Genomic DNA, 12,515 nt, shown 5'->3' on the forward strand with positions numbered 1-12,515 from the left:
GAGGAGGTGCAAGCAGAAACTGGTTCTGGGATGCCTTATTGCACATTTCTGTTGTGCTAAAGTTGAAATACAAACCAGACTGTAGCCCCCTTGCCACTTTTACATGTTTTAAAAACTGTGACATTTCTATAAATAATTTGTCCATTTGGGGTTTTTGCCATGAAGTCCTTAAAACTGCCATCAGGTGGGCAGAATTGGCTTCTTGCTTTCACTGCTATTTTTAAATTATAATTATTACATTTTGTTTCTTATTAAAATTAAAACTGTAAGCATCTCTCCTTAACAGATTTTTACAGAAACTAAAAACACTCCGAGTAGGTCCCAGGTAATAAACACAAAGATGGTATGGGATGCTGTCCTGGGTGACCCCTCATATGAGTATGCATGCAGAGAATATATAAATTCTTTAAATACTGCTTTTCCCCTTTTTCGTTTCCTATTGACTGCATATAAGATTTGCAGTAGAGTTGCCTATATAGCAAATGCAATCTTACTAAAATCAGGGAGTCAGCGTCATTTGCAGAGAACTGTTCGAATCTTGTAACTGGCTTCATAGGTTGAAAACTACAACACAAATCTCTTTTTTTTTTTTTTTTTTTTTTTTTTTTTTTTTTTTTTTTTTCCTAAAACCCATGAAGGCATGGTCCTTGATCTTGAGGCCCCTGTGTGTTTGTGTTTATTTTTTCCACCTCTATCACTGCAGAGAAGCCCATTAGCAAGCTCTACTCTTTTGCTCAGCCTGAAGAAGAGGAGACTTAGGAGAGACCTCATTGCAATTTACAACTTCCTTGTGAAGGGAACAGGAGGGGCAGACATTAACCTCTTCTCTGTGGTCAGCAGTGACAGGACCCAAGAGAATGGCCTGAAGCTGTGCCAGAGGAGGTTTAGGTTGGATATTACAAAATAAGTTCTTCACACAGAAGGTGTTTGGGCACTGGGACAGCTCCCCAGGGAAGTGGTCACAGCACCAAGCCTGAGAGAGATCAAGTCAGAAACACTCTCAGGCACATGGGGCTTTTTGGGCAGGGCCAGGAGCTGGACCTTGATGATCCTGATGAGTCCCTTCCAACTAAGAATATTCTGTGATTATCTATCTCCTTTGCTTTCATAGTGTAAAGGACAACAGTGCTCTGTGTGAGCATTTTAAATACAATACAGCCAAAGAGACATATAATTAATTCCAGCATTTGTCAACATTTTTTTTTTGTCAGGGCAAACATGAAAAACAGGATAAATTTTAAAAAATGTCAATATATTTTGAAGAATACAGTTTTTGATTTGAACTTTATGAAAAGACTAAAGCATATTCAGAAAAAATGCTTTATTTTCCTGTAACCTGATTATCTTCTTTTGGACCACTTCTTTTATAATCAAAGATTCAGGGCATGTGCAAAGCAAAATTTGAGACCAAATTTGATAAGGTTGGGACAATCCAATCCGGGTTTGAAACCGGTGTTTTGAAAATCTGCTTAAAATTAGATTTACAAAATACCATGGTAACTGGACTGTGTGAACAGAGTTTTTGAGCTGGGTGCTAATACCAGAAGCTTCTTGCTGTTGTCATTGATGACTTCACACAGGACCCAAATTCCTAGATCTCCTCCCTGTTGCTATGGGTTCTCAGTGAACCCTGGGAAGGAGCTTTTGGACTCTATTTCTTCCTTGGCTGGGAACCCTCCACAAATAAATACTAGAGGCTTTCTGCTGTGAAAACACAGATATTTTTAAAATAATTATATGACTTCCCAAGTAACACTCCATACAAAGGTTTCAAGAACATAATAAACATACCAGTCACACCTGTTAGTCCCTAACACTAGGTCATATAAGGAGTGATTATTTAGCTTGTTTTAAACATTGTAGTCACCTATAACCACTTATAATTGACTCACATTTTTCTAGCTATCTACTAGTTATTTATTAGTGCATTGGGAGATTTTAGAAATGAACTGTTGTGACAGAGCCAGTCAGAAAACAGTCACTTCTTGTATCACCTAGACTTGGCAGTCTGGATTTCCATTCCTGCCACTAGGCTTTCATAAATGGCATTTCCAAGTCTGAAGAAAGAAAACAAATTTTAAAAAAAAACTTTAAAAACTGAAACATAGAAAGCTGGTCACTGTTACCTTGGAGTAAGCAGTAAATAAGGAAGGGATGTACTTAGAGTGGATTAATTTTCATCTAGGATTATGTTTATCAGCTGAAACTGGAACATCAGTAATTCAGGTGGTGATGCAAGAAGGCCTGTCTTTTACTGCCACACTGGCAAAAGATAATGGCTTTTTGTTATTATAAAGTAGGTTACATCCAAGCCAATATTCTTTTTCTTGACGATTTTTCAAGAGTGTTTTCTAATTATTGGGTTCTCGATTTAATAATTTTTCAGAATGTACTGAGCACAGGGCTTTAATTCATGTTTTTTAACTTCCAGGGCACCCCCAAAATTGTACCAAAGCAGAAGATATACAAAAAATTTAATAACCAGGGCCAAATTTATCACAAAACAAAGATGGCAACATGGTTTTATTTTTCCTTGCCTTGATTTTAACACATATAACTTCATTAATCTGAAAGTAAGTTGTATAACCTCCAGTGATCACTGCCCTCCCTTGGCAGTTTGGTTCTCCAAGAGTGATGTGTCCTTTCTGTCACTGACCTCCACCTCAGACAGGATGAACCCCTGCGTGGGCAACCTAACTCATCCCATGTCTGTGAAAGGAAAGCAGACCACTCTTAGATTCTTAACATCCTGTGATAATTCTGATAGATCCTCCAGTGTGACCTCCGGCATGTTAAGAGCATTCCAATTCACCCAGACAGCATGTGGAATGCCCAGTGGCCTCTGCTTGCTTACAGTCTAAATTATGTTGGGCTAAAGAATGTCAGTTTTAAGGGCAGGGTCTTGTGATGTAGATGCTATTCTCAGTATGAGTGACAGAATACTTTCCCAGATTTCATGGCTCCTCTTTTCATGATAATAATTTTGGTAAAAGATCCAGTTCTATGAAGTCAGGAGATTTCATGAGAATATAAGCCTCTATTAAACATAAAAGGAGTAAGACTTTAATCTTTATTTTAAGAAGAAAAAAAAACCAAACAAAAAACAAAACAAAACAAAACAAAAAAAACGCATAAAAATGAAATAACTTGTCCTAAAGACTAATCAGTGACATTGTAAATTCACAAAATTATTTTATTTAAAAATTGTATTTGTTAATGTCTGGCCATTTAAGGATACACGCTTTCTTTTATTGTGTGTTTAGTAACCTATAAGATTTTGAGCTGAACATTTAGCTTTAAAGATTATATTTCAGGCCAAGGTATATTGTAAAGGAGATAATTTCCTTCATAGTGAAAAATTGGATTCTCACAGGGAGTCAAAATCAGAAAATGGGTGTTCAGATATTTCTGGAAGATTACGTACAGTTATCTTTTTGCCAACAAATATATTGCCATGTTAGGATGGTTCAAGTGTTGAAGAGACATCAGTTGATATATTGAGACACTCTGTTCAGATAAACTGCCTCATGTTGCCAGATTCCAGTGATAATACTTCATATATCTGTGAGATTTTCACCTCCTGATCTCAAAGTCCTTTTCAAACACACCCTCCAACATCCATGCTGAGCTCTAATGTACTCTTCTTTATATAAGATGGAGAAACCCTGCATTTCTGAGCTGCGGGCAAAATTTGAATTTTAGCTGTAATACTTTGTTTGCTGACATCTCTCTCTCACACACCTTTTGGAAACGGCAAAACCTCCATGGATACTCCCAGCAAGAGAGATAGAGAGGCCCCCCATATGTCCTATAAGGTCTTCAAGGAAGGCAATCTCATTGCATCCTGTAGAGAGACACTCCTCATTTAGAAGGGGCTGCCAGACTTATTTGAAGGTGAAATAAGGCTCTGACCACCACCTCTGAACGCACTTTCGAACCATTCTGCATGTGCTGCAGGGATGAGTAATCACACATGCATTCTCCTGCCTACCAGGGCGCTCAGGGATGAACTTTACTTGAGACTCCCTTTGGGAGGATGAGACTTTAAATGGAACTGTTAATCCTTGCTAGGGTTTTTTGAGACGCATGTTTGCCTGGCTGGCTGACTGTACATCTTCTCTGTACATATTACTTTAAGACAGGAAATGTGGCCTCTGAGCAGCTACATCAGTTACTCCCCACCTGTACTGTGCTCTAATAAGGAATATGTTTGTGATTTCTATGGAAAGCCTGGATATAGCACAGCAATGCCTCATACTGAAGCATGATCAAAAAATAGACTTGTGACTCCATTTTAAAAGCAGGGCGTAAATTCATAAAAGGCAACACTTTTATAAAGATAGCACAGCGGCCTTCCTTAATGAGATCCTTGAGCCTATTCACAAAGGTAATACATGTCATGAAATGTAGACACATGGGGTTCTGCTTTTGATCCATCAGTAACCAAAACTTAGAGAGAATTCTTTTTCAGGATGTGAGAAGGCAGCATTCTCCTTCTTGCCAACTCAGCTCTTGGCTGGAAAGCAAAATAAATTAATTTCTAGGTGTGTGCTTAGGAAGATGTGTCTGAAGTTTAAGACTATAGGAATGCAAAAATTCAGCTGACGAGAGTTCAATTGGACCACTGGGCTTTCTTTTCACTGTTTTTATTGAACTTGGATTTTTTTTTTTTTTTAATTCCCATTCAGTGCTCATGAGAAAAGGGACAAACCTGATCTCTGGACTCTGGATCTAGTAGTTCTCCTGTGCTTTATTCACATAACCCTGTGTCAGATGGTTGTTTATTTCCTTTATGATGTAAGAATCTACAAAGAGCAAATGCCCATTTAGGCACAAAAGAAACAGGCTGAGGAAGAGGAGATAGCTCCATATGTTCCCCATGTTAGGTTCCTCCAGCTGCCTTGCTCTGGCATGTCCCCTGCACCCACAGCTGTTAAACACTCCTTCCATGCCAGAGAGTGAGTAGGGGAAAGGACCCTGACTCAGGTTTCAACTTCCCTTTGTGAGAATTTATTCAGGAAGATCTTAATATATCCTTGTGAGGACCCTTGTTATTGCCTGAAATTTTTCTTCAACTAGTACCCGTGGGACTAGATGACTAAATTTTATAATTTTGGAGGACTGATGTAGCTAATTTGGTTAGGTTGGAAATGCCCAGAGCTGAAGGGAGAGGCAAGCCAGGAGCACAAGTTAACAGGGAGGCAGAACTGTCACTGCTAGTTTCATGCCTTCCATGTGCAAATTGCCCTCCTGATCCCTGAAACATGAGCACCCTTCATGCCACAGCTCAGGAGCACACGAGGTCTCCTGCATAGTTTGCAACAAAAGGCCAGCAGCTGCCTTTTCTCAAGTCAGTAGGTAAATATGACTTTGCCTGGGTCTGTCACACAGAAGTGAATTCAGAAGACTAGAGGGCAAGTTTGCCTGTGAGCATGTGACACACAGCTCTCCTACCCCTGCTTGCAGGGCATCCAGCAGACCTGTGTCTTCATGAGTCTCCCAACTGGGCCATGTCCCATCAGGGGCTGTCACATGCAACAAAGATGGGTGGAACTTAGCACCAAGGCTGGCACTGCTTGATAATTACTTCCTTGAGCTCTGCCAGGGAAATATTATTTATTTATTTTTCAGAGCTGCATATTTTGACCCCAGGGAGATCTCTTTTCCTTTGTACCCAAGGGCTGGATGTTATCAGCCCAGCTGATCCAAAAGCACAATCTTTTCATTGCATGATATGCAGCATGCAGGTTTAAGAAAAGCTCAAAATATATCTCTTTCTTTTCACCCCACTTGAAATTACCTGGGAAACACTGACCTGGGACCTTAACTGCGGTATTTCTGAGACTCCTAGTCAGCATGGGACTCTATCACCCCAGAAGTATCTTATGCAATGGACTGTAAACCATGTGTGTGTGAAGGAGAAGTGCATGGCCACAGGAGGAAGTACAGGAGCAAAGGGTCCCTGTGTGAATGTCTCTACTTTTTTACCAAGTGAAAGCTCATTACATTCTGTGGAATTGAAGCAGACTGAGAACAAGTTCTCAAAATAACTTAAATTCCATCAGCATTACTGAGTGTAACAACAATAAAACCTAAGACTTTCATGGCATGTGGGGCAACCTCCTCCCTACTCCCTGCCCCAAGTTTGCTCTCTCTGGCACCTAAATGGTAGAAAAAAAGAAAATATTTTTCAAGAGAGACAGTACTGTGGAAGCTTTATGAATGCATGGCTAGGTTAGCTCACACTGTTTTGTGCAACTTGGCTTGCATTGTTCACTGGGTCTTTGCCAAACGTATCTGTTGCGTAATTATGTGGCTCACTTTAATGAATTCACAGAAGTTTCTAAGGGTGTAGCTAAAATTTCCCCTCCTTTCTGTAATTATACAACCCCCACCACAATGAGACACAGATCCTAACTGGTGGACTTAAAGTAATTATCAAAGCCAATGTTAAGACATAGGAAAATGGAAACACCCAGTTATACATTTAAAGAGCTGGGAGAAGACTTAAAGAAAAAGAAGCTCTATAAAATGATGAGAAGTTGTCTGTTTGCTTGCCAGCAAAACTGACTCTAATTGATTTTCTGCACTGTACACTAACTAAGATTGAATAATACTGGTTTAAACTAAAAACAGTCTCACTGAAGTCAACTTAATTACTTGAGACTTCTGCATGGAAAAGTCAAATACAGTGATGGCAGACATGGCTTCATATCCTGCTACTCTGACTGTGCACACAAGCCCTTCCCTTAAATAAGGGAGTAAGGAAAGTTTGTGAGAAATGTTCTCATGGTTTCACCTTATATAGTGTCTGAGAAAGATATTTAATAAGGAATTCCATAATGTTTTAATTGTTTTGGTATGTTTCCAAGCTCTTTACTCCAAAGAGCTGGTTCCAGGATCTATGATTCAGTTGGTTATTACATGCTCATGTATTCCTATGGAAATGGGATGACTTCTATGTTGAGGTACTAGACAGTGTGATTAAAGGTGTTGGACCTGGGACCATGCAGTTTAGAACCTTTTAAAATATTTCCATCCCCACATCTGACCTTGCTGCCTTTATTTAATATTCATCTGAAGAAACAGCTTTGAAAAGTTATTTTCTCTACAAGAGAAATCTGTGGCATTTCAAAGAACAAATGAAATGTGCACTTTCAAAATATACATTAAAAAGAAGTCAAACATTCTTCATGGTCACAACAAATGCCCATCTTGCCAGGGCTCTTTGGCCTACTTTGTATAGTAGGTTCTTGTTAACTGCAACTGTAGGATATATATTTGGAAAAAGACAGGGAGAGACAGTGCACGGCAGCCTCACCATCTGGGTTGCTGGCTGCTGGAAGTACAGAGCCCCTGGAGGTGCTCTTGGGCTTACCTAGGTCAGAGCACTGCACCACACGAAGATGGCACTGGCAGCGAAAGGGGCACACTGGTCCAAATCCGGATATGACGGGATCATCTGTTGGAGCCATGTCGGCTGAGCCCTCATCCTCCAGCATGAAGTCAAAGAGGCCCTGCTGGTGGAATGGCTTGGCCAAGCATGCTGGCAGCAGTAGGATGAAGAGCAGAGCCAGCCTCTTCATGGCTTAGTTCATCGACTCCCAGCAGAACCTAGAATTCAAAACAGCAGATTAACAACAAAAGTAGCAGTTTCCCATAGCTGCAAAGTTCCTCCTGAAGGAGGTCCAGGTCATCCACCAATTGCATAACTGTTCCTTTCAATAAAAGAAAACTGAATTGAAAAAATAGGACAGTTATGTGATAGGAGTCTGGTAACCGCTTGTCAATAGGCCTTTTACGTTTTTTGTTGGGTTTTTTTTTGAGCAATTTGAAGGCAACTGTAAACACATCTGTTTGCATATTTAGAGTGATATTTATTAGGAACAGGCAGCAATGTCAACTTTGTGATACAAAAGAGTCAAAGCAATAAGCCACATTTTCCATGTGCCTGTCTTCTGCCAACATGACAGTCCATTTGATTTCATTAGCATTTATTTCATAGCAATGCGTTTGACCCCTGGGGACAAACCTGAGGTTCCCAAATATTTCATGTCTAGAGAAATATTTTTAAGTTTCAGCTTGCTGTATGTTTAAAATTATAACCTAGTAAAACTGACTGAGAAAGAGTAGGATTTAGTGACAGGGTGGAAAGTAAGGGGAAGATCTTTAGCTGTTTAAATGCACTATACTTATTTCCTAGTTCAAACAGCACAATAAAATGGAATACGATGTTGTGTTGTATTGAATATTCTTGACTTTCTTTCTGAATTTTGACATCCACCCTGACAATCCTCTGCTTTTTACTGCATAAGCATTTGAATTGATGCTTGTAGTGTTGCGTACATTCTTTCTGTTAGGACTTCAGGGCTTCATTCTGCAGACTTTCATGGTCAGGAGAAACTTTACACAAGTATGTATTGCCACAGATATTAACAAGGAAAGCTGCCTAAATGCATGTTCTCAGGACTTAGGCCTAGATGCCTTTCAACACACTCTAGGTTGTGCTACCTGTCTTGTTGTGCACTAAGGAGAAATTGCACAAGAGTTTGCAGGTTGGTATCAAGGCTGTAAAGTCCAGCTAATTATCTGAATACTATTTTCTTTTACTGTATCTTTTATGTAATTAAGTTCATACTTTACTAATTTTAATTGATTAAAAAAACCCACCAAAAAAAAAAAAATCTGCCTTCAAATTGTAAGTGACACAAAGACAAACTTGTCATTTATATAGGAGCTTTTTATTAAAATGAATAGCATAGTCCTAAATATAGATGCTGCTCTTTGTAATGAAAGCAAGAATGTCCACTTGCTTCTTTAGGTCAATATCTTAGAAACACCTTGTCTGGGTGCTCGCTAGAATTGTTTCTTTTTCTAGAATAAGTTATCTAACAGTTAGGAGTGTGGTAGAGCATTTTTCAGCTCCATATTCATTGTTGGATAAAAAAACTGGGAGACACAGAGGAGAAGGACTGTCTCCCTCTCTACTTTGACATATGGAACCTACCAGGTAGGTGACGAGAATGAACAGATGATTTCAGGTGAGAGTAGTTTACTGAAGCCTGCCTTTCTAACATACTACTACCAGGTACTCTAAAAGGAATGGTTAGGGTTAAGAAAAAAGCTAAATATGTAAAAAAGCCATGAGACTGGATTTGGATACAATTTATATTGTGCCTGAGTTCATTTTTCTTTTTGAATTTCTACCTAAAGGTACCAATAATACAGTTCTCCAGAAACCTTTAGGTCTGTTTCTTGAGAAGAAGATTAGATCACCTAATGAAATATGCTTAAAATCGTACCCTACCTTCCTGTGAGCTACCTGACAGAAGGACATGTATCTAATATTTTCAGATATCCCAAAGACTACAAAGTTAAATCACATGGAGTAAAACACTGTTTATGTTGTCTCTTTAAGAGACATATTTGTTTTCTTAGTTGGACGTGCAAGTACTTCTGTTTCTGGAACAGACACCCTACTTGCTGCATGCACTGGGTGGGGTCACAGACCCCAAAATCAGCTAGAGATTTTTAGTATGTCCTGTCAGCCAGTGCTGTGTAAACTCATGACATGTAGCAGGGGCAGGCTGTGTCCCCATGTGGATCATCCTCCTGCGCTGCCTCCTGCCCTGGCTCCCCACCAGCACTGGGGCTGTGTCCCTTTCCCAACACCACCTCTACCAGTGCAGGCAGAGTGCACAGGGACACCTCAGGATGTCACAGCAAAGTGCTGTTAATGTATGGTAGTGAGCTGTTTCCAGGGCTTAATCTAAAACACGATTTTTGAAATAGTAATAATCATGGGCAAATTACTGCAAAATAAAAAAAACAATTTATTAATAATATGGAATGAGAAGAAAAAATTCCTAAATCATCACCATTCATCACAATAAGCTGCCTTGTGAAAATGAACAAAAAAACATAACCCCAGTACAAATTATTTTTCAGAATTGATATTAATAAAAATAAACATTGAGAATACTGCATGCTAATCCTTGAATGGCAGTGGCAGTCAGGACTTTTTAAAGACCTTCCTCAGCCTTTTTTAATGTATTAATATGATTTTAAAACATTTTAAAATATTTAAAACTTCTTTGTTCCCTCTCAGGGTCACTGCTGAAGTACCACCCTTCCCAAGAATGCAGAATTAGGAACTTATCCTGGAGTTTAATTACTACCACTCGGAAAAAGAAAAGAAAAGAAAAGAAAAGAAAAGAAAAGAAAAGAAAAGAAAAGAAAAGAAAAGAAAAGAAAAGAAAAGAAAAGAAAAGAAAAGAAAAGAAAAGAAAAGAAAAGAAAAGAAAAGAAAAGAAAAGAAAAGAAAAGAAAAGAAAAGAAAAGAAAAAGCACTTTGGAAGTGTCTTCACACTTTGCTTCTTAGTCACATTAATATTGATGACTTCATTTATCTCAGTTAAACCCTGTAGCAGGCCTTTCCTTTGGACCCTGTTTTGCAAGAACTGTAATAAAATCAGAAAGAGGTGGCTATAAAGAAAAACTGTAGGACAACAAAGGATATTTAAGTATGTAATCTGAGGATACAGCAGAGAAAAACAGCAGACACGAGCTACATGTTAATCAGGATATAGGAACAGATATCTTCAGTCCTACATGCATTCATTCTGCAGATACATGTATCTGTTCCTATTGTTTGCATGTGTAATTGAACATAAACAAAGGAAAAGATATACACAAAACTACTACCAAGGAATGTTTACACTTCACTTACAAAAGTGGAGAGGACAAAAAAAATCTAAATTCTGTGACACAATATTTATGTCTTCAGGACACAGCTGTTTAAAATTCCTTTAATTATGTGTTTACAGTGAAGAAGACTTTTCCACAAACAGAGGAAACTATACCATAGGCTTGGCCACATTTCGTTTTAAAATACCACTGAAAATATGCTTCATCAGTTCACGTCACCACTGTATTGGTGGTCTTCTTGTCAGTTTACCTTAATAGTAAGGTTAAATTATTAGTTCACCTACTGTCAGAAATCTCTCAAAATTCCACAAAGACAAGCTAAACAATATTTTCCAGTTTCAAAAAAATCCCCTCTATTTTATGTTTTGCCCATTTTGTGCAATAAAATCTAGACATGCAAACATAGGAGTTGGAAGTTTTAAAGAGAATAAAACTCTGTTAACAGGAGTTTCAACTGCAAGAATTTTCTTTTCTACTATTTCATTCATAAGGACTTTCTTTAAACATGATTCCCTTGTTTTTTCCCTGTAACATAGCACTTTCTAACATTACAAAGGCAAACACAGAACCCATTTAACTAACTACTATGCTTTTTTTTTCTCTGAAATTGAAATTATATTCATAAGTGTTTGAAATATATATGAAGAAACACACGAGAAAGAATTCACAGAGCACAATTTAAAGCAGAAATGTAAGCATACACACATTTTTTACACTCTCTATATCACCGATTCTAAACACTGGATTGCAGAGAATATGCTGCCGCAAAAGTTTAGAGTAAAGAAAAAGAAAGGACTATAGCAGTGCTTATACAAATCAAAACAAGAGACAGAATAGTCAAATAAACAGTAGGAAATCTGCACAGCCTTTGAGAATGTATTCTCATGTTTCCAAGAAACAAAAGTGCATCACAGAAAACTTAACATTGCTAAACATTTAGTAGGATTTTTAACTTGCTTCTCTTAAAATTCAAATAGTTCTTGCCATAGACTTGCCCGAAGTTTTATTAGTACAGCATAGTTCAGAAGAATTATTAAAAACCGTACCTTTTAATCCAGGGATTTGCAACAGGAGCTCTCAAAGCTGAGATGTAATTAAACTAAATATTCAACCCAGGCAGAAGGCTTTGCAGGTGTGGAAAGGAGGAGGGGGTAAATTCAGCTCAGTGACTGTCACTTGGTGGAAAGCCCTCCTGCTTCTATTCCATAGCACAGTTAAAAAATGTTTCTCTCAATGAACACAATCCAGGCTGACACCCACATTAGATCATATGGTAATGATATGTCTCCTGTATTGTAGCCAGAAACTTTATCAGCTCTTTTTCTTTCTTTTCTTCCTTTTTCTTTTTCATTTGCTTTATTTCTCTTTCATCTGTTTACAATCCCAAACTACTTGTACATTATAAGACAGATTCTTAGCTGTAATTCATCCTGCTTATTTTTTTTATGTCCTACGACATATATTCAGGAAAGTTTTCTTGATTTTAACTATGGGGGGGTTTATGACTCATTATAGAAAAAAATCTTTAGTTGTTCCTCTTCTTTATAGTATTTTGATATCAAGGAAATTATACAAAATTTATCTTTGAGTTAGGCAAAGTCGAGATTAATATCAGAAGAAAAGGGTTAGCTTTAAGTAAAATTATTTAAACAGATATCAACCTGCCTTTGCTTATGCTATAATTATTTTCAAGCTAAGTAGTATATAGTTCAATATATTATTATCCTGTCTAATAATAGAGTTTGTATGTATTTTTTAAACTACAGCATAATTTTGATATATATGAAAATCATGTTTTCATTAGAAAA

At 37.9% G+C, this 12,515-nt stretch overlaps 1 protein-coding gene across 1 annotated transcript in view; it reads right to left on the reverse strand.

Moving 5' to 3' along the window:
* DCN (decorin) overlaps nt 1–12,092 on the reverse strand; it is a 38,935-nt gene extending 26,843 nt beyond the window's left edge. Inside the window, exons 1-2 of the mRNA XM_066183365.1 lie at nt 11,754–12,092; nt 7,379–7,614 (exon numbers count right to left, since the gene is read on the reverse strand). Coding sequence (XP_066039462.1) covers nt 7,379–7,586 — 208 coding nt within the window. The 5' untranslated portion in view covers nt 7,587–7,614; nt 11,754–12,092. The remainder of the gene's footprint in view (nt 1–7,378; nt 7,615–11,753) is intronic.
* Between the last annotated feature and the right edge of the window lie 423 nt (nt 12,093–12,515).

This window comes from Chamaea fasciata, unplaced genomic scaffold (genome assembly GCF_029207755.1).
Source record: "Chamaea fasciata isolate MVZ Bird 193981 ecotype frontalis unplaced genomic scaffold, bChaFas1.0.hap1 SCAF_5, whole genome shotgun sequence".
In the NCBI taxonomy this organism is placed as follows: Eukaryota; Metazoa; Chordata; class Aves; order Passeriformes; family Sylviidae; genus Chamaea; species Chamaea fasciata.